This window comes from Glandiceps talaboti, chromosome 2 (genome assembly GCF_964340395.1).
Source record: "Glandiceps talaboti chromosome 2, keGlaTala1.1, whole genome shotgun sequence".
Classification (NCBI taxonomy): Eukaryota; Metazoa; Hemichordata; class Enteropneusta; family Spengelidae; genus Glandiceps; species Glandiceps talaboti.
In genome coordinates, this window is record NC_135550.1 from 8,807,364 (window position 1) to 8,830,950 (window position 23,587).

The following is a 23,587-nucleotide window of genomic DNA, read 5'->3' on the forward strand; positions in this document are numbered from 1 at the left end:
CCATTTAAACAAATACGTTAAATTTTGGAATTGTTGAAGCCAGGCAGATTACACAGGCGTTAGCCAGTGCTAAACGAAATGGCAGTGGCTCCGTCATCGCAAAGAACAAACTAAGAAGGTCAGTCTACCTATTCATCATCATTCTGCCGATGTCGGGGGACATTAATACAAACCCCGGACCTTGCAGTGTATGTAACCGTGTTGTAGTGCGGAATCCTCGAGGTATATTATGAGATGAGTGCAACAAGTTACTTAGTCTGGATGCCAACTGTGGTAACTGTGGTATAGTCTGGGTGCCAACTGTGGTAACTGTGGTCTAGCCAGAGTCAGGTCAAACTTCCTCGATCAGCACACAGAAAGTTGTTCATCTAATCAGTGAACCCCAGCTGCTATTGTGACATAAACAGTGTATAAGTAGCATCCTAAGCTGCCAAATATACCATATTTGGACATAACTGCCCCAATAAACACTAACTTTATGGGGACCGTGTTATGGTTAGAACTTTGCGACTGATTAACAAAGACATGGTTTTAGTGACTTTTAATGAATTCCAAATTGCATCTCAGTACTTCAAGAGCAAAGGCTTTGACTATACTGTGAGTGAAGGTATAAATCGTAATGATACTGTCTAGGGACTAGACTAGCAACAAGTGGACTCATATCAGATGGCAGAAAACAATTTAGTTTATGTAAATGAAACGAATTCAGATTCCTAGGATATTCAATGTGGTATTCCTCACAGAAGTATTCAGGGGCCACTGCTGTTTCTGTGTTGTGTGAATAGTATGGACATTTTAATCAAATGTAAACTCCTACTCTACCCGCTCCCTGTAGCATATAGTGGTTAGCACACATGATTAGTAGTCGGGAGGTCATGGGTTCGAATCTTACTGGAAACGGGGGATTTTTCTGTGAACGACCCAAACCCAGGGTGAGTGTTCTACAAACTCGATGGGTAGCCATGTCCCACTCACAAGACAGAGCGAATTCGGGGGACCTCCTGGAATAATGACTCGAAAACGTCAGGGGCGATTACTCACACGGAGCACGCAGGTGCTGTGTTTGCCGGGCTTGGGTGACTCTGGCATAGCCTGTGGACTGACTGGGAAAGCCTTGACAGTTCAACAGCAACATGATATTGTTTTAAATCCTACTCTATGCTGATGACAGTGCCATGTTAGTGTCGCATAATGATGTAAATCGCATTGCCTCAGTGTTAAGCAAATCATGTAACGAATGACTGATTGACAATAAGCTTTTACTCCATCTAGGGAAAACAGAACTCAAGATTTCTGATTTTAGAATAACTTGTAATAAATGTGATATTTATGCCAGCAAATCTGTCAAATACCTTGGACTCGAAAACCAATTCAAGGCTTAGATTTCTCTATTGCCAAGCACTTTTTCTCAACCAAAACTCCCGCAAAACCCTTTGCTCTGCTCTAATCCAATATCATTTTGATTATTCATGTTCATCCTGGTAGTCTGTTCTTTAAAAAAAAAACCTTTTTAAAAAACTACATATTGCACAAAACAAAATTATATCCTTTCTATGGCGCCCAGATCACACATAGGTGTTGATCAGTTTGATGCCTTGGGTATGCTGGATGTCAGGGGTAGAGTGAGCCAGCTACGGCTTAACCATGCTTTCAAAATAATATATGATAACTCCGGTCCTGAGTATTTGTTCCATCAGCTTACCAAAGTATCTTCTGTAACAGTTCCAAATAGGGAGGTTGATATAAATTTCCATCAGCCAACAGTTAAACGCGAGGTTGATAATACGTTTTATACTAACGCCATTATGGACTGGAACAATCCACCAGCATCAATTAAAACAGATATCACAAAGAGATGCCTTAATAAACCATATCTGTCAAGTACACTAAAGGGATTTTATTTTCGTTATTAGCTAGTTTGCCTCCACGTTTTCCCTACTCTGTTATTCCATAGACAATTGCAGTTGCGTGTCCTTCCCTCTCTATTGTCAATGGTTATTCTTCCCCATTATATGTAGTTAAACACCTTTGCTAATCCAGCCACTTTCCTGAATCACTGTAAGTCTTTGACTTTGTGGGTTATCCAAGTAATTTAACAATTTGTACCAGTTTTTATTTGTACATCTGTGCTGTCGATCTTGTTGTTTCACTGAAATAAACTAATCTAAACTAAACTAATCTATTAAGCACTGACAGTGCTAAAGTCGTGAAAGCACATGATGACAAAATGCCCATCGTGGAAATGAGCTGGGGGGGGGGGGACTTGGGGAGAGGCCTCAAAGAATTCACAACCCATTGCATTCATATTCTCCAGTATGATTAGAATAGGCCAGTCCAAAAATATGGCAAACGAAAGAGGACCCCTTGAATTGCTGACGTCTATGTCTCTGTTTTCGTGTACACACTGTGCACATTAGTATATAATGTTCCCGTGTACACATTGTCAGTGTACGGTACATTTGATACACTACGAATGTCTTTCACTTTATTTAGCAGCCATGTTGACAAACTAAGGTACTTGTTTACATGGCAGTCCATTCTCTATAATCACAAAGGCATTACTCTACATAAAGACCAAACACAGTAACAATAAAAGTTAACCATAGTGTCTTTCAGATTCCCTGTTAAATCGATATGCATTGCACGACATAGCCATTTCAAATTTCACAAGCTATACACGTCACAAATGTTCCAGCAACTAGGAAATACAGTCCGCCAAGTCACTATTTCACGATATTTCTCTCTGAATCTAATATGTAGTATAGCGATATAGTGGGATTGATTCCTTCATGTTACTACTTAGTACATGAGAACACACATATTCGGAATGTGCATACCATGGTGTCGATGTAAATGTACAATTTGATCTTTTGACAGCCATGTTTGTCAAAGAAAGACCTCTCCTTACGATAAAGGAATAGATGTGTGTTATAATGGCTTCTCTTTCATGTACAAAATCTAGTGTCTTTCAAATGACGAAATGGACAGTCTAAGTGATCAGATTAACCATTTCAGAGACATTATCCAAATAATGACTTTTTTACTGTAAAATGTTTTCAATTTGGCTTTCTGATCAAGTCATAGTAATTGGAATTTGTTTATACTAAAACGAACTTACCGCGATACATGTCGATCATTCTGAAAAGTGACAATGCAAGTGATGACTTGCCACTTCCTGTCCTTCCACAAATGCCGATCTACACAAAAATAAACACAGATGTTGAAAAGTGAGTACAGTCCATGGGAAGTAATACACAAATGAAAGATCTTTGGAAGGCTAGAGAAATACGAATCAAAGTAATGTATACCTTTGAGCCACGTTTGAATTCCAATGACACTTTCCGCAGCACTGAGTCAAGATTGACAGCATATCGGAGGGAGACATCTTCTAGACTTACGTTACCTTCAGCAGGCCAGGTGTTTTCTGGCTCGTATTTACCTGTCAATACAAGTGAAACACAGATGTGATGGTTTCTTGCATACAAGATAAACACAAATGACCTGTCAGTAAGGATAGCTCGTTCTCATAAAGTAAATGAATACAAAATGTGTGAAGTGGACTAAATACAACACGCAGAATGTACTACACAAATTTAACTACCAGTCTATGTCAATGAAAATCCTAGTTTTCTTTCAAATTAAAATCAAATAGACAATAAGGATGGTCGAAATGAAAATTTGACCGAACATGAATCTTTGCAAAATACTTTATGACTTTAGAAATCAGAACGAAATAAGTGCATGCTGCACTAGCTTCATGAGAAATGCTATAATAATCAGATTTAAACTGGTGGATATTTGAGCCTACAACCATTGTTGGAATGCAAACCTCTGAACTATAACTATGAAGTTTAAAGGTTACATATTGTTTAATTATGAAAAAAAATCATTCATTATGGAAATGAAAAAGATATTACCCAATTACCGAAATGATTATGAAAATTCCACATCACGATTAAAACAACACAATTACTTATCAATCATAAAGGCTTTCTATAGCACCAGACTCCAAAAGATAAGTTCTGTACAATGGCACTTGAAAGGCGCAATCCATACAATATGCTAGTTTGAAAAGATGTGCTTAAAATTTGTTCTTTAAAAATCAAACAACTACATCAAAATGTATGAAATTTGAAGTTTGCATTTTTAAGATGTAGCCTATTTACTATTTACACACACACACAGACGGATGGACGAACAGACAGACAGACAGATAGATAGATAGATAGATAGATAGATAGATAGATAGATAGATAGATAGATAGATAGATAGATAGATAGATAGATACAGACATCGTCATTTCAATACCTCCCCTTACAATAGGTAAAAATTATGAGAACAATTTTTTTTTCATAGAAATTGACCTTGACTGTGCACTTTCTAATTAATAGCTTGTTACTTTTTCTAATGTTTTTGCTATGTAGACAAGGCAATATCTCAACAAAATTTGCACGTCGTATGACATTTCTGAGAAATCTGATTTGCATGTACATAGAATATTTTAAAGGTATTTACCAGAAAATAAATCGTGATCATGAATAAATAAACATTAAAGAATCCCAAAGGGGAGGTACTGAAATGGCGATGTCTGTCTGTATGTATGTATGTGTGTATGTCAGTCTGTCTGTCCATCCGTCTGTGTATCTGTCTGTCTGTCTGTCTGTCTGTCTGTCTGTCTGTCTGTCTGTCTGTCTGTCTGTCTGTCTGTCTGTCTGTGTCATCATTTTCTTAAAGCGGCTGGTTCGTTTATAATGATATTTGGTACATAATGGTAGGGGTATTGGCTAGAAGTGATTAGTTTTTGAGCGAGATGTGTTCATGTTAATTAGGTCAGTTTGCATATCAATAAAATCGACTAATTAAGCAATATCTTAAGACTGCAATTAGGCCATATCTTAACAATACATATTTCAATTTCATTATAATTTAAACACACATAACCATGAGACAGTGCACTTCTCCAAAAAGCCTGTTAACATATTTTTTTAGTGTTAATGAGTAATTTTCACAATTAGTGATTTTCGGTAATCAGACTTTATTTTAAGAATGTAAACTGCAAAATTCACATAATTTGGTATATATATATATATATATATATATATATATATATATATATATATATATATATATATATATATATATATATATATATATATATATATATATATATATATATCGACCATAACAATGCACACATGAGGTTTGTTTTCTTGATGTAGCTTTTACTTGTAATGAGTAATTTGCATTATTAATGATCTTCAGCAATTGATCTATATCTGTGGAATACATGCTGCAAATTCCATATAATTTATCACATACATCAACCATGAGAAAACACACATATCCTTTAAAGCATGTTGGTATAGTTTTTTCATTTAAATGGGTAATTTGCATGATTAATGATATTCTGTAATTAAAGCTATATCTTAAGAATGCAAACTTCAAATTTCATTTAACTTGATACATTCATCAACCATAAAAATCATACGTTTTCATATAATTGTTTGTGTAGTTCTTCATTGCGATGTGTAATTTCCATAAGTAATCATTTCTGTAATTGGGCAAGATCTTTAGAATGCAAACTTTAAATTTCAGGTAATTTAGTTCACGCATTTATGCTAAAGACGTACATGTGTCATTTAAAGCTTGATGATGTAACTTGTAAGTTAAATGGTTAATTTGCATAATGAACTCTTGTTTTTCTAATCAGACAATTTGTTCGTCTATCGGCTAGCCCTCGGATGTTCTTCCGATAAAATACGACACACAGCCGAACAACGCTATCGAGGATGGAACATCCGAGGTCTAGCGAATGTCATCAGGATATAAATAACTGCCAATCAGAGAACCGTATTAGCGACAAGCACAAACAGAGGACAATAGCTAAATTTTCATGCATATTCATCTTAAGGAGGGGCTTGTAAAAATAACCACCAATGCGTTAACTAAAATGTGTGAATGACAACGTCTACACACTCATCAAACACAATTACCATAAACTGATAAGACATAGTAAGACATAAATGTGTTTGTCAACACCTGCATGCAGAGATTGAATATATTAAAGTATATATATGCATATATGGCCCAACCCACCGCTTATCGTAATCTCAATGGAATGTCCGGTCTGAAAATGACATTCGCTAGACTGTTCGGGCAGGCCCTCACATGCGAACTTCGTTCGCTTATAGTTATAGCATCGAAAGAAAGCCCGAACGTCTAGCAGCAAGACTAACAATTTGTTAACTATTACAGTTTCAAACTTCATACAGTTTCGTATCGTTAATTTTCCAATAAAGTGACGTGTACCAGTATCGTAGCCTACGGGGGGCAAGGGGGGCACCTTCTCCCCCCCCCCTGAGATTTTGGAAAAAAGAAATAAAAGAAAGCTACTTTTGAATACATAGCGATGTTTTTAAAATCGTTATTTACGATTCCTAGCATGCGCGATTTAAATTGATGGTTCACCATTGACTGTACACTGACTCCTTGCTAATATGTATCTTATAACTCTATTGTATGCTGGCTTAACTTTGACTAAAATGTGTCCAGCTAAAAATTGTAACTTTTTAATTAAAAGAAGTGCGCTCATGCACTGTGCATTTTCCTCGAGTAATAGTACAGTCTTGAAAGTCTCCTTGATTTGAAGATAGCAAGTCGCAATAATGTCAGCGAGTGAAACTAAAAAGATGGGAAAAGTCGTTCAACGTGAGGTCGCCTGCTATGCTACATGCAGTGGCCCCGAAGATGCGCTCGATCTTATATTAAAACATTCCATACTGATAAAACGGCAGATCTCATTTTGGAATATTTGGTGGCCCTGAAAAACTATTAAACTAGGTACGCAGTTTAAGATCCACTCTTTGAATATCCAGTCGCAATAATTGTGTTCGACGTTGTATTTGGTTAAAATGTTTGATATAATTATCTCATTGCACACTGACACTACCGTTATTCCGCAATTCATTTTGAAGCAATTATTTGCTATGGAAAGAATGGCCCTGATTTTGTAAACAGAGCTGTACCTTCGACATCAAAATCCAAACTTCCATTTCCATTATAATGATGATGATGATGATGACAAGGAGAATCCACTGAGTTCACCTTGGGTTCCAACATAAACGAGGCCATATAAGCTTTAGGAGTCCGGTAAAGAAAATGATTATTTTCTTGTGTTACTTATGAGAAAGCACCATCAATTTTTCACTTTGAATGTGACATCTTTTCGGCAACTACTTTGAAAGATACGACATTAGGCCAGAAAAAAGTGAAAAAGCTGTTCAACCTGGTGATGGGCAATATATCCTTATGCGGTCTTCGCGCATTTTTTTCAAAATTAAGGATATTTCAATAGTTCATGTAACAACACACATTTGAGTCTATTCCAAATTATATAATATCTTATACAGTGGTTTACTTGGCTCTGATGATGCATACAAGCATGAATTGAGATTAAATTAAGCTGTTGCATATCCAATGTGCACTAAAACGAATTGAACAAACGTTTACGACCGTTATAGTGGGCTGAGCCGTCATTGGGCCATCAAAAGTTTCAAAGTTTTGAAATATTTCGCTTTTGAATTTTTTTGAACCAAATTGAACTTCAGGAGAAGTCATTTACAAAGTGCACATCCACAAAATATCTTTCACCTTTGCCACAACAAAACACACTTCCAGATAATATGTAATGCATAGCATAATTGTTTCAATTCTGGTATTTCATTACCATATTCAAGCATTGTAAGACTTTAAATTATGTCTATGGTTTGATATTTTATACCTCTAAATGGCCTCCTACACTGTCTTTTTTAATTTTTTTCACTCTTGGAGTTGTCTCCTTCAAATCAGTAGCAATAATCAAGGTGATAATTGTCTTTCCCCTAAAACAAGATGGAAGGTGTCTAGTTAAGTACCTCCCTGTATAGGTTATAGTTAATTAGAGACATCTCCTTATGAATGTAAAGTAATCTCATCGGAGTATTATTGTAGTTGGCTATCTCTTATGCATCATTGTACCATATGATTTTAATATCAGAAGGGGTGGCTAAAATAATGCTTCAGTTTCATTTGGCGGGGTTTAAAAGAGGAACAACACTATTTGTTTAACCTTTACATTTCCTAACTGTAGCTATGCAGACAAATTGCAGGAGATAGTATCAAGATGACTAAATAAGTTATATCTAAACTCGACCTGAAATATTTTGCTAACGTTATATGTGGTTTGTATTATCCTTGTCAAACATTGTCAAAAAAATGAAATCGACCAACCTACCCAATGTGATGGGTTAGGTTACCCGTTGACCAGCATTTTTTATTTTTTCTGGCTTTACATATGATATTTAATTGCGTTTGCTATATTATATATTATGTAAATTACATGCAAATTTATGTAAATTTTAATGTATGATTGCACCAGGACGAAGTGATGTCTCCCTTGGCAATTTGGTCAGGCTACGGCTCTGCGTACATCATGTATATTAGCTATAGTTCAGATGCTTGTATTCCAACAATGTGTATAGGCCCCATAAATCTACGGTTTTGCCCTCACTCGAGGCATTCAGTTTAAATCTGGTTTTGTTTGAAGTGTTTCAGTTTACGAAAGTTAAAAAATAGGCAATTCAATTAACAGTTATTTAATAAGTGGAACTCACATTAGTAAAGAAGCGGCCTTTTTTAAAAAATATTTATCAATTTTAAGTAAGAAACGTTTTGAGTCACTTAGTTTTAATTTAACTTACCACTAGCTGCAATACATCATTATACATACCGTTGTAGTTTTCTGGTGCAATATCAGCATACTCTTGGACTCGTTCAACATTGCCCAGATATACTTGAAAAGTTAGCAACTCGTTTGCAAACCATGCCACACTCACTATAAGCTATAAATAAAATTAATTACAATAAATTAGTTTTTTTAGTTATAGCAAAACAACTGCAAAAAAGCCAGTCAAGTACCTAAATGAATCACAAAGTTGTCATAAGTTTTCTATTCAAGTGATTTGAGTAAAGGTGCTTAACAAAACAACTGTAAATTAAAGCTGCAAGCAGCGTTTGTGGGGCCCAAGCAGTTTTTCCAGCAGGCAATGATGTGCTGCATGGAGGTTGGAGCAGTCTTCCTTCTACACGCCAAATTGTAAGGTTATCTATACACTGGTTTCAGAGAGGAACATTTTTAAAATGATTTGGAAGAAAATCCAATATGATCGCCACTGGATTTCTTAAGGTAATTGGTAGCGATCACTCAACTGATTCCGATGTAATCCGACACAGCACAAGGTGTTTGGGGTGAGATGACTTTGAAGTTTTTATTGCCCATATGTCAATATTGTATGTTTGTCAGTATGTCGACTATAGTCAAAGAGGAGAAAGCAGATATTCCAATGTTCCTGATCCTTTGCCAAAAAGTACACAAGAATTGTAACTCTCGACAAAAAAAAGCATATTAACTGAACAAATCTTTTGAAATTCCCGCGATTCTACTTATACCAACACAATAACTCACACGCTGTCGCCGCCATCCGCTATGCAGAGACACACTTCCGCATTCCACTCCCCTATCATGGCGCCATCCGTTAACCACTCATGAATATTTGTTAAAATGCATCATCTTCGGCTTTGCTCAGCGAGATTTTTCCACGTTCGAACTAATCCTTGCGTATTAACGGGAATTCGGAAGTATCCGAATGGTAATGTAGTTCTATGGTATTTCTGACCTATAGATATTAGGTTTTCGTTTTTCGATCGGATTATTCGTTAAGGGTTTATGTGATTTTGCACGGAGCCTGAAAATATCAACGTTTGGACTAAACAATTGACCATTTTCACAGCTCTCTACATCGAATTAATGGGATATTCACCTATTTTCTATCAAACATCAATAGAGAATGTTACTTTGAATGTGTCTAGGTCACACTTCTGGGAGTACGCCAAATACATTTACAGGCAACGCTCGACAACATTTACACCCATTTATTGCCAAAAAATTTCACCAAATTTGACATTTTTGTAAAGAATTCTGAATCCACCAGGCAATTATTTTTTCATACATCGATTCACTAGGTATTTTTAAGTCAGTAAGTTTCAAGAAAATTGAATGGTAAATTTCTATATGTAAAGTCAACAATGTGTGTTACAGATCTATGGGCCACGCCTGGCCAGTGATCGGCCAGCGGTCGTAGCTGGTCACTACCCATTTACCTTAAATCAATGATTATCTACGCATTGACATTTTTTCTCGTTTACAAACTTTTAAGTAGCCAAGTTGTTGATTCCAGGGCCGTAGCCTGATCAAATTCCTGGTGGGGGGGGAGAACTTTGTCTTGGGGCAATCATGCATTTAGAATTGAGAAAAGTGGCTGATTTACATAAATTTGCATGTTATTTACATAATATCCATTTTAGCATTCGCAATTAAATATCCAATGTAAGGCATGCATTAAATAATAGTGATAGCCAACTACAATAATACTCCGAACGAGATTACTTTACACACGATGTGGATTCAATTAGCTCTAACCTATACAGCTACAGGGAGGTACTAGCCAGCCACCTTCCATCTTGTTTTGGGAGAAAGACAATTATCACCTGAATTGATTGCTACTGATTGGCAGGAGACAACTCCTAAGGTGAAAAAAATTGAAGATAAGACAGTGTAGGAGGCCATTTAGAGACATAAAATATCAAACCATAGATATAATTTAAAGTCTTACAATGTAATAAAATACCAGAATTGAAACAATTATGCTATGCATTACATATTATCTGGAAGTGTATTTTGTTGTGGCAAAGCTGAAAGGTATTTTGCAGATGCGCACTTGGTAAATGACTTCTCCTGAAGTTCAATTTGCTTCCAAAAAATTCAAAAGCGAAACATTTCAAGACTTTCAGACTTTTGATGGCCCAATGACTGCTAAGCCCACTCCCATGGTCATAAACCTTTGCTCAATTCATTTTAGTGCACATTGGATATGCAACAGCTTAATTTAATCTCAATTCATGCTTGTATGCTTCATCAGAGCCAAGTAAACCACTGTATAAGATATTATATAATTTGGAATAGACTCAAATGTATATTGTTACATGCACTATTCAGAAAATGTAAAGAAATATCATTTACAGACATGGTCACATGCGAAGCCCGCATGAGGATATTTTGCCCATCACTACAAAAAATATATTGGTAGGTTGAACAGCTTTTTCATGCCTAATGTCATATCTTTCAAAGTAGTTGCCAAAAAGATGTCACATTTTAAGTAAAAAAAAACCTAAAACCTTCTAAATAAAAAAGAATGGATGGTGCTTTCTCAAATAAGTAACAGCAAAATAATCCTTTTCTTTACCCAACTCCCATAACTTTTATGGCCCTCCTTTATGTCGGAACCCAAGGTGAAATCAATGGATTCTCCGTGTCATTATCGTTATATTGGAAATTGAAGTTTGAATTTTGATGTCGAAGGTACAGCTCTGTTTACAAATGTCACAGATGATATTCATATTTTCAGTAAACTCAATATTTTAACAACATCGCATGTTCTAGTTTGACTGAAAGGTCAACAGACTTTCTCAAGGATATCGGATTCAGACCACACAAGATTCCAAGCGCACTCGAGTACATGAGACGACAGTCTGCATTTCATAGATAGCTAGGATTCATAGTGATCATTCATCAATGTTTTGAGAATACTTTTAGGGCATGTTAACGCCCCTGCAAACTGTAATATGGATTGCATAATTATTTGGCCATTTGCCTTGCGTTATGTAAATTTAGACTTTAAGGACGTCACAATAAATAACACTTGGAACTGGCAGGCACTTCACTTCACTTCGCAGGAGCACTTGGCTTCGGGGGAAGTAAATGAACGAGGCACTTGCTGGGTGCTTGCCTTAGTTTCCAGTGTAGACTTTTAAACACAAACTGTGTATAGTCTGAGCTATTTCCCTAAAGTTCAAGTGAGATCCTGGTACGTACATACAGAAGTTGAGTCGGATATGAGATATGAGAGTGATTAGAGTGTTGTTACTTGGTCTGTCAGCTGTGTGCGAAGATCAGGAAGTAACACAAATTCAAGGCCATTCTTTCCATACCAAATTGTCGCTTCAAAATGAATTGCGGACTAACGCTAGTGTCAGTGCAATGAGATAATCATATCAAACAACATTTTAACCAAAGACAACGTCGAACACAATTGAAAGTGGATCTTCAAAGAGTGGATCTTAAACTGCGTACCCAGTTTAATAGTTTTTCAGGGCCACCAAATATTCCAAAAAGAGATCTGCCGTTTTATCAGTAAATGTTTTAATATAAGGAACAAGATGTAAATGACATCGAGCGCATCTTTGGAGGCACTGCATGCAACAGGCAACCTCACGTTGAACGACTTTTTCCGTATTTTTTTTTGGGAGCTTCACTCCGACTTGCTATCTACAAAATTTTTTTTAATGAATGAGACTTTCAAGCCTACTGTTACTCCTGATAAATGTACAGTGCATGTACGCACTTCTTTTGTCCTGTCCCACACAAAGAATTTTTAATTTGCTACACTGCAGAAAGTTACAATTTTTAACTGGACACATTTTTATCCAAAGTTAAGCCAGCATACAATAGAGATATAAGATACATAAATTAGCGAGGAGTCAGTGTACAGTTACTTTTGACCTAGTGAACCATCAATTGAAATCGCGTATGTGAGGAATTGTCATGTAAATTACGATTTTAATAACGTCGCTATGTATTCAAAAAGTAGCTTTTTATTCTTTCCGTTTTCCTAAAACTCTCAAGGGGCAACAAACCACATGCCCCCCCCCCCCCCCCCCCGCAGGCTACGGTACTGGATTCTATTTGCCAAAATGAAGTCAATCAGTGCAGTGCTTTTGGAGAAGATGTCATTTTTAAATTTTCCAAAAATCCGATATGGCAATATAAGATTGCAATGCTTTTTGTAAACTTGAAAGATTTCACTTAGATGTCTAAGATGATGCTCTAAAAAAAGATCACACCAAGTGGACTGCTCGTTCTGGAGAAGATTTTTAAAGGAAAAATGCCATTTTTTCGAAAATCCAATATGGCGGCCAAGGTCACGCACCCGATTTTACTACAAACTTTAAAGCAGTCAAGTAGTTGATTCTGTTTGCCAAAATGCATGTCAATCAGTGCAGTGTTTTTGGAGAAGCTGTCATTTTTAGATGTTTGTAAAATCCAAAATGGCTGCCATAGTGGTCAACCGATTGCAATGCTGCAAACTTGAAATACATCATTTAGAATACACAAAACATCACACCAAGTGGACAGCTCGTCCTGGAGAAGAAGATTTTTAAAGGAAGAATGACACTTTTTCGAAAATCCAATATGGTGACCAAAGTCACATGACCACACGTGGTGTTACTGACAAAATTAAAAAGGCAGGGGACATGCATACTACATACCAATTACTCGAATGAGCCAACTGGACCCCAAAGTTTTAAGAAGAAATATTTTTAAGATTTTCGCGAAATCCAATATGGCCGAGATGTGAGTTAATGATATTTGCTGGAGATAACCGAAACAATGCCCGCATTAAATTCCTTAACAATGGCCAATATTCTTGAGCGACGTGATAGGGTTTTAAATATTACATGTACTTACAGTGAGGACAGATGTTATGCTCAATCCAACTAATCCGGGTGACAACTTAAACATCACAACTGATAGAAGGCTTAGTAACGTCACTAAGAAAACCAATACTATCGTGGGTACAACCTGCAAGTAATTAGTACGTTATTTATCAATATCACGTATTAAATGTTGCGACAAAAATTGCGATATTTAAATCTTAACTTGCACTAACTGCAACATGGACATTTTCTATGTGAAAAATGTGTTAATTACTTATGAAAAGACATAGTATCTGTTAAGTAGTTGTCCACATTGTCAGTGGGTAGTGTAGTGTCAAGTTTAAATCTTGAGGGATTGCTTGATTTCCAATCAGCCACCATAGTAAACAGATAAATTGAATGCCTCCGGTGAGGGAAAAACCATAGATGTTTCTGTCTACACACATTATTGGAATGTAAAATTCTAAACTAAAGCTATTATACGTGATGTACCACTTAATTGGAAAATTGATTATATGAAACTATATGAAATTTGAAGCTTGCATATTTAACATATTTCCTAATTATCAAAATCCAGAATTATAACTAATTAATGTTCATTGGATAAACTAGTTGCAATTGGACTGTTATTTTTCGATCAGACAACCACAATACATTCACTGAAATTGTTAAGATACCAATAATTAGATATTGCACATGTTAATCAGTAGTCGATCATACCCATAAGTAGTGTGGTAAGAGGCTGAAATCTTGATCGCTGTTGATGGAGCTCATTTTTGGGTGTGGCCAATAACATTAATTCGATGTATTGTATAGAACTCCAAAATACCTTTACCCACAGATGATTTGGTACTATTCAGGGTGCGCAATACTGTACGTTACGATATCTAACAACAAATTTGGAGTAAAAAAAAGTTCAGGTTGCAGCTAGTGCATCGTTAAGTAATGCCATGTCATAATGGGATATTCCTTAATTGCAATGGAATCAAAAACAGCGTTAAGGATATTCCACCCTTATCATACCCCATATTACTATATAGCACCATTGCATACGATGTACAATGCAATAATGGTACTATTTGATACGTGATGTGATACAATGTGATGTGGCTTGGTGTACATTACAATTTAATGCAACACAACACAACACAACACAACACAACACAACACAACACAACACAACACAACACAATGCAATATAATACAATGCAATATGATAAAATTCCATACAATACAGTACAATTAAATACAATATAACATAGCTAGGCAATACTATACATTATGATATCCTGAAATTGAAACACGCGATTTTATTGCGATAGCCAAAGCAAGGCCGTTGAAAAGTTGTGACATTCGATGGCCAAGAACATGAATAGGTAGTCACAGCATGAAAGGAAAGTGATACTTGGGGCAATTAGGTATATAATGATATCAATAAGTTTACTTACATGGCAAAATCACACATCTTCAATAGATAAAACACAAATGACAAGGGCAAATAATGTGTATGGATTAATATTTTCTTTCACGAGGATATTATAGAATTAAAAATCATTTTCAAAATGTATTGACAATGCCATACATGAAGATGATTTTACAGTATCCTAGCTTGTAATGGAATCGCCAAAATGACGCAATACTACCTGCTTGTGACGTTTCAGGCATTCTGATATTCAGTGATTTCAAGTTTTCGCATTTTGTTCAAACTTAATCTTATCAAAATGGGGTTTGATACATTATAGCACAGTGCAGTCAAAGAAAATGCTGTTACAATATATTAAATTACAACTCACAACAGTAAAATGCAATGTAAATGATTACAATACAATGCAGTGCAATATGTGATAATAGCATACAATAAGAAAGAAATAACTAGACAAACACATATACAATACATAAGATAATATATATCACCAATACACTACACTACGATATGATACGACACAATACAATACAATACAATACAATACAATACAATACAAAACAAAACAATACAATACAACACAACACAACACAACACAGCACAGCACAGCACAGCACAGCACAACACAGCACAACACAACACAACACAACACAACACAACACAACACAACACAACACAACACAACAGAGAACAGCACAGCACAACACAACACAACACAACACATGATATACTACCATTCAAATCATGGACTTTGTGCCATTTGGGGCTAATGAGTACATATAGCACTGATATATACTATATAAATCAAGTCTAAAGATGACTCCATTGTAAATACAGCCTCCATACATAAAGTCATAGTTGTTACTTACCATTGGGTCAAATTTATCGTTATCCCTAAAGAGTTCGTTACTATAACTCTTTAATTACCATACTTTTATGACACATGACTTCCTTGCTATGCAACTATATCTCTTTAAAGATGACACAATCAATTGAAATTCATCCATCTCATCATCTGTATAAGTATTGTCTCCCTAGCCCCTTTGACTAGGAGCCCCTTTGACCAGGACAAAGTAAACTTGCACGTATTGAATACATTGCTTAACATCTTGTTAACAAATAGTTGAAAAGATAAGATTTTCGAATCAGAACCGATTAACACTTACCAATATGATGCAGGTTCTTCGCAGTATAGTATATAAGAAAAGATCTGTTATAACATTGTCATTATTGTACTTTAGCATCATCTTGCGAAATCGTGCCTGACACCTGTGCATGTAACAACATGATAGAAATATGATCACCATTCTCTGACCAGAAAATGCACACACAAATAAAGTAAACGTATTTTCAGCAGTTACTCAAAGTCCAAAACAACAAATGAAAGAACTTCGAAAGGCATGCGATTACATGCAAAGTGATATTTGGGATAAACAAAGATCATGCTTAAATAGCAGTTACGAGTTACTTGTTCTACCCGTTTTAATGTATATGAATAAGAAAAAGACAATTTAATGCAGACAAAGCATTGTAACTTCGTGATGATGTTATCATTTAATGGCGTCATCATAAAGTGAACAAGACTCGCTGTGTTTTGTGTATTGGTTGAAATGATAAAGTCAATATATTTGAATATGTATCTGGAATGTGCCCATTAAATTTCTGGTGTACAGTGTCTCTTTATCATTAACATTATTATGATTATCATTATTATTATAATTCAGCATGAGAAATAACCAAAAATATTGTTAATTTTTTAGTCAAAATATATTCAAATCATTGCAATGTTATTGTCAGAAGCATACATTTTACTAAAACATGGCATTTTAAGCCTAAATTACGTTTCCATGGAAACAGCTATCATATTTTTAGTAATCTGTATTACAACAGATGTCATCAAGTCATAAATTCCATACACAACAAAATTGTTTCTATATTTAATTTTGTTTGTGCTATGTCCATTGTTGCAAAAATAAATCTGCACAATGTGTTGTTTTTCGTTATTATGTTAACCAATGTTCAAGAAGTGACTACTATTTCTGCACTCAACATACCGAAAATAGCATAAATATTGTGGTTTGTTGGCAAAATATATATTATTCAACTCATTACTGTTGTAATCCGAGGCATTCATTTTACCAAAACATAGCATTGTAAAGCCTACATTGCATTTTTCCATGGAAACAGCTATTCAGTTTTAATTAATTTGTATTACAATGGACAGCACAGGCTCATTAACACCATAAGCAAAGACATTTGTTCACCACTTTTATTAATCATTTATATAAAGAGAAAATATTGGTTACCATGGTAACGAATGTTTGTAAAATTACTGTTTTTTTGTGATATCACACCACCAAATCGTGGTAAACTACCTCAGCTAGGGTGATTTCTAACCAAACAGTCATTATCATTATTCTGTCATTACCAAAGTGATTATTATTATATTTTATATTATTTGATTAATGTTGATTTTAATTAATCTCCATAAATTGTTACACAATGTACACCAACATAAACCTGGTAATGAAAAGTCATATCTTTTAAAGCACAATATTATACATAGTTTATAGTGATGTGACAAATATAAAATATCTGGTATTCTTAGATTCGGTGAACCAAAACAATTACATACCCATATGCTCTCACTGAAGAAAGTCCTCCTGCTGTTGTTGAGATGTGAGCCAATATTGGTGATCTGGTGATATTATTCAAACGACGGATTTCACTACAGGTAAAAATATGTATTTATATGATAATTAGGTACATTGAAAGTATTTATTCATGTAAGTATACAAGTAGCCCCCCACCCCCACCCTCACATCAATCTGTCACAAAAAAGAGACAAACAAATGTGGAACAACAGACATACGCACTTGCACGTGTTGCTGTCCATGTCACACTTTCTTAAATGGTGGTTATATTTGTGAGAAAAAACCGCAGTAATTTTATCCATTAGACTAAGTCACATATAAGTAAAGCATTTGAAGACACTGTCTTTTACGAAAACCTGTTAGCTATGGAACGGATGTTTTATGTTTTGGGGTTATCTATATATCTGTCTGTCTGTCTGTCTGTCTGTCTGTCTGTCTGCCTGTCTGTCTGTCTGTCTGTCTGTATATCCATCCATGGTAGAAAACGTCTGACGCAATATAACGAGAATTCTCTTGGTCAATCGTTAGAAATTATAGATTGTTGATAATCAAGTGATAATAGGAAAGAAGCAAATAATTGAACTGAATGTTCAAAATATTCCAAGGTTCCAAAGTACTGAGTCAGACATATTTGATAATCAAGAACCCTAGATTTAGATGATACGTGTTAGTGAATGTTTCTTACCGTAGAGCCGGACCAGTATATTTTAGCAAATAAACATAGCCGATGACTGAGAGTACCAGTAACACTATAGATACCGGGGCAGCGATTATAATAGTTATCACAGTTGTCAGAATAATCACGGCGAAGCCACACAACGTGAGTGTACTTGTCCAGATGACCTGCCAACAATTAGAAAGAAAGAAATGAGATTGTAAATCTCTCGTATGTCTGGCCAAAATAATCATACCGTTCAAAATATTCATCGAAAACACTAGAATGTCTCAAATTTGTAAATGAAGTGTTCACTTTGCGACACACATTTAATAGGTGGTACTGTTTAAAGTTATAGGGTCATTTGGCACATTTACGTAGTTCCTATATTTACTTGCTTTTAAACAAACTCTATGGACTCGAAACATTCATCAGATTTTTATTCGTAGCAAACCAGTTTAACTGTGTAATAGTGAAGTGCAATCCAGTGCAGCCCTGCAGTGTAGTGTAGTGTAATGTAGTGTAGTGTAGTGTAGTGTAGTGTAGTGTAGTGTAGTGTAGTGTAGTGTAGTGTAGTGTAGTGCAGTGCAGTGCAGTGCAGTGCAGTGAAATGTAGTGTAGTGTAGTGAGGAAACAGTTTACTGTAATATTGACGGAAAGCGAGTGGAATGAACAGATCAAAGACTGGGTAAACATGAAAATGTGTTCAGAAACTTAACAACTAATTTGAACTGATATACCGTCAAAATTTGATATAGTATGACTTTGACGATATGTATTATCTCACCACAAAGTAAAACATGAAAATTGATATGTGTAATTATACATTTGTTAAATTCTTTGATGTAATGAAAATACATCAAAATTTGATATAGTACGAGTTTGTGTATATGTATTATATCTCACACTTACCAAATTTGATATAGTATGACTTTGTGTACATGTATTATTATTATTATTATTATTATTATTATTATTATTATTATTATTATTATTTGACTTTATTTAAACTCGATAAATTGTTGAGCCAAAGGCTCTTCTCACACAATGTCGAGTATCTTTAAAATATTTACAATATATACATTAAAATATAACATTACAATATCACAGGAAAACGCCAGAACATATATAAAATACAATTGAACATAACAAACATGACAAATAAAAACATGGACAGAAGCAGCTGACACAAATAGACAATTGGGAATTATTTACACATTATGTTTAAAGTGAAATTTGCATTTACTTTTAAAACAGCTCAGACTACAAGATGTTCTAAGTTCATGTATTACATCTCACACTTACCAAAATTTATATACTATGACTTTGTGTATATGTATTATATCTCACACTTACCAAATTTGATGTAGTATGACCTTGTATACATGTATTATATCTCACACTTACCAAAATTGATATACTATGACTTTGTGCATATGTATTATATCTCACACTTACCAAAATCGATATAGTATGACTTTGTGTATATGTACTATATCTCACACTTACCATAATTTATATAGTATGACTTTGTGTACATGTATTATATCTCATACTTACCAAATCTGCTATAGTATGACTTTGTGTATATGTATTATATCTCACACTTACCAAATCTGGTATAGTATGACTTTGTGTATATGTACTATATCTCACACTTACCAAAATTTATATAGTATGACTTTGTGTACATGTATTATATCTCACACTTACCAGAATCGATATAGTATGACTTTGTGTATATGTACTATATCTCACACTTACCAAATCTGGTATAGTATGACTTTGTGTATATGTACTATATCTCACACTTACCAAAATTTATATAGTATGACTTTGTGTACATGTATTATATCTCACACCTACCAAAATCGATATAGTATGACTTTGTGTATATGTACTATATCTCACACTTACCAAAATCGATATAGTATGACTTTGTGTATATGTACTATATCTCACACTTACAAAATTTGATATAGTATGACTTTGTGTATATGTATTATATCTCACACTTACCAAATCTGGTATAGTATGACTTTGTGTATATGTACTATATCTCACACTTACCAAATCTGGTATAGTATGACTTTGTGTATATGTATTATATCTCACACTTACCAAATCTGGTATAGTATGACTTTGTGTATATGTACTATATCTCACACTTACCCAAATGTATATAGTATGACTTTGTGTATATGTATTATATCTCACACTTACCAAATTTGATATAGTATGACTTTGTGTATATGTATTATTTCTCACACTTACCAAATCTGGTATAGTATGACTTTGTGTATATGTACTATATCTCACACTGACTCAAATTTATATAGTATGACTTTGTGTACATGTATTATATCTCACACTTACCAAATTTGATATAGTATGACTTTGTGTGTATATATATTTTATCTCACACTTACCAGATCTAATATCTGTAAATCATTTGAAAATCGATTGAGAATACGACCAATAGGAGTTGTGTGGAAGAACCTCATGGGAGCATGAATGACATTGCGAAATATCTGACTCTGTAATCGTTTAGATCCTAGTATACTGAAGAGAGCAATGCATACACACTGGACTACAACAATACCAGTGAAACCCACTATCAATAACGTGTAACCTATGGTGTAGTACCTTCTTGTCTGTGGGTCTGCAATCTGTAATCAAACGGAAATTTGTGTTTATGTGTTGTATGCAAGATCCTGAATGACAGGCAAATCTTGAAAAGAATTGAAAATCTATGAAAAATGAGTTAGAAATAGGAGGATGACGTGGCTTGTTTAAGTAAACTTGGTACATAGATAAATGACTAGAAATACTTACCGTGACATTGTTTACAGCATCTAACTCAAACTGTGACCAATTCGACAACCATATATTCACCCACGTATCGAAGCTTACTGCGACGATAAACAAGACCATGATCAAGCAAACATAAGGTAATCTAATAACTTTTAAATAAGTCCAGAAGACCTTCCAAGATGGTTTGGCGATGGCATCTTCTTCTTTCGACATAAACTGACCAATGGATTCTTGAGGAATAAGCACATACATGAAACATAACATTGAGATGACACGACACAACACTTCACTTGATTGACTAGTAATATATTGAAATTATATAAATTTAATAAACAACGCAAGTTCATACAAATGAATTAGTATTACCACTTGGTTTGTCAGGTGTACTTTCTCCCTGTACTCCAGGAACCACAGGGACATCAGAGGCACTTCCAGACCCACTTATTGTGCTAATGACTGCCTGCCACTCTTCGTATTGCCCGCCCTTACAAATTGCGTCCATGGTTCTTTGGTGGGTGATACTACCATTTTGCATTACTACAACCTTTTGAGGTAAAATATAAAATACAGTGTATTACTAAATGAGAAGACTAATGCCTATAATGCTTTGATTTGCCTTTAAATCAACGCGCTAAAATACACATTGATATAACCACTGGACACGTCCTTGGGCTGGCTGGACGTTATATAAATCGTAAAGCCTTTCCAATGGCAATTTCAAATCGACTCGTTAATTAAGTCGAATGTTCCCGGCTATCATAATTAGACGCCATACCACACAAAATATCAAGTCCATGAAAATGGGAATTTTATTGAAATGTTGATTGTTCGATGTAATCGTTCATAGGTTCTGAATGCCTGAATTATCGAACAGTCACACTTTATCCTTTAACCATACACTCAGATCGTTCTAGCATGAAGGGAATGGATCAAATCAAAACTACATACAGTTCTTTACCTCACCAGTCTACTTTCTAGAACGAGACTCACTTCTTCCCCCAGTCTCAATACCCTTCCATTCTAGCCTTTACTGAATGAAACATTATTTAAAAATACATAATTTTTTTATTCATCAATGTTGTAAACTAATATATTTAAAAAAAATAACAGACCAATACTCAAAAAGGTGATGCAGCATAACTCTAATAGAAGTGGTTCACATTGAAACAATCAAACCCGACCATTTAGCGTCAGTAGCTAAACGATCATCAGCACATTTCTAAAGATGTGATGAAATGAACAGATTGTCACAGTATGCCAGACTATGCTCAACGTTTGTTTAAAGCTGAAACTCAAAAGAAGTCTAATGCTGTGTGCGAGTGTGTGTGCGCGTGCTGGGGGTGGGGGTGGGGGTAAACATGGCTATAACAGCATGGTATCAACAATGACCGCATAGCAAAGCCAATATCATTAAATCATTGTAATGAAATGTAAAACTGTGTTGCCAGATTTCTAGCGAGTACACACACCTGTATGACATATGACATATCTATCTCTCCACAAGCTTAAGGAAAACATTCATTTTATATATTTTCCTTACCTTTCCCTAGGATAGTTCAGTCTCTTCTACCAAAGTTAAACTTGTAATAATGCGACATATGAGTCTAAAATTTTGTTTACCTTTACAACACATATTCGGCAATTATACTAGTTAATAATTAGAGTATGTTACTATTAGTATGCTGTTCAATGTGATATTGATATTTACCTGATCTGCGTTATCAACATATTGTACTTGGTGTGTAACCAAAATGACTGTTCTCTTCTCTTCAGTCAGAAATGTCATGATACATCGTTCCATTATGTGTGCTCCAACATGTACATCCAGGGCCGACAGAGGATCATCCTTTAGAAAATAATACGAAAAATAAGAACTTGAATTTTGACGGTGACAAATATTAGCATTTGACTAAATGTTCTGTAACATATGTCCTTAGTCACTTAACTAAGCTTTGCAAACAGCTCTACCTCAAATAAGATAACACAATAATAATAACAATTTAAACTTTCATTTTATCTTTGAAGACTCATTTTACTAACTGTCCATTAAAACATATTTTATGGATTGGTTATTTTTCCGGCCTGGGGTTCGATGGCCATCGACCCGACAAAAAGTCTCTTGCCCCTCTTTAAAAGCCCAAACACTTTGACCACTCCTATTATCTATTTCTAAACATATACAATAGCCCCCCCCCCCCCCATTCATATGCATGTCAGGTATTCCATTCTGACTGAGTGAGTGGACTGTTGGACCACGTTTCACATATCGGTTTACAAGACAAATTAAGACTATCAGGCTAGGCGAATTTAAAAAACAATGTTTGTTTTCGATAACTCCACCGACCCTAGTTTAACCCACCGATCCTAAACATCTTTTAATATTTTAAAACAAAAAGATAAGAAATTCTATATTTATCTTGACCTGACGTCTGTTTTCTTTCCCACCTGAC

General features: G+C 35.0%; 1 protein-coding gene across 1 annotated transcript in view; it reads right to left on the reverse strand.

The window, feature by feature from the left end:
- LOC144443699 (ATP-binding cassette sub-family C member 9-like) overlaps positions 1-23,587 on the reverse strand; it is a 65,813-nt gene that overhangs the window by 6,708 nt on the left and 35,518 nt on the right. Inside the window, exons 13-21 of the mRNA XM_078133242.1 lie at positions 22,846-22,983; positions 21,504-21,681; positions 21,159-21,367; positions 20,753-20,992; positions 18,354-18,511; positions 17,664-17,742; positions 8,769-8,880; positions 3,309-3,439; positions 3,119-3,197 (exon numbers count right to left, since the gene is read on the reverse strand). Of these exons, the coding sequence (XP_077989368.1) occupies positions 3,119-3,197; positions 3,309-3,439; positions 8,769-8,880; positions 17,664-17,742; positions 18,354-18,511; positions 20,753-20,992; positions 21,159-21,367; positions 21,504-21,681; positions 22,846-22,983 (1,324 nt within the window). The remainder of the gene's footprint in view (positions 1-3,118; positions 3,198-3,308; positions 3,440-8,768; positions 8,881-17,663; positions 17,743-18,353; positions 18,512-20,752; positions 20,993-21,158; positions 21,368-21,503; positions 21,682-22,845; positions 22,984-23,587) is intronic.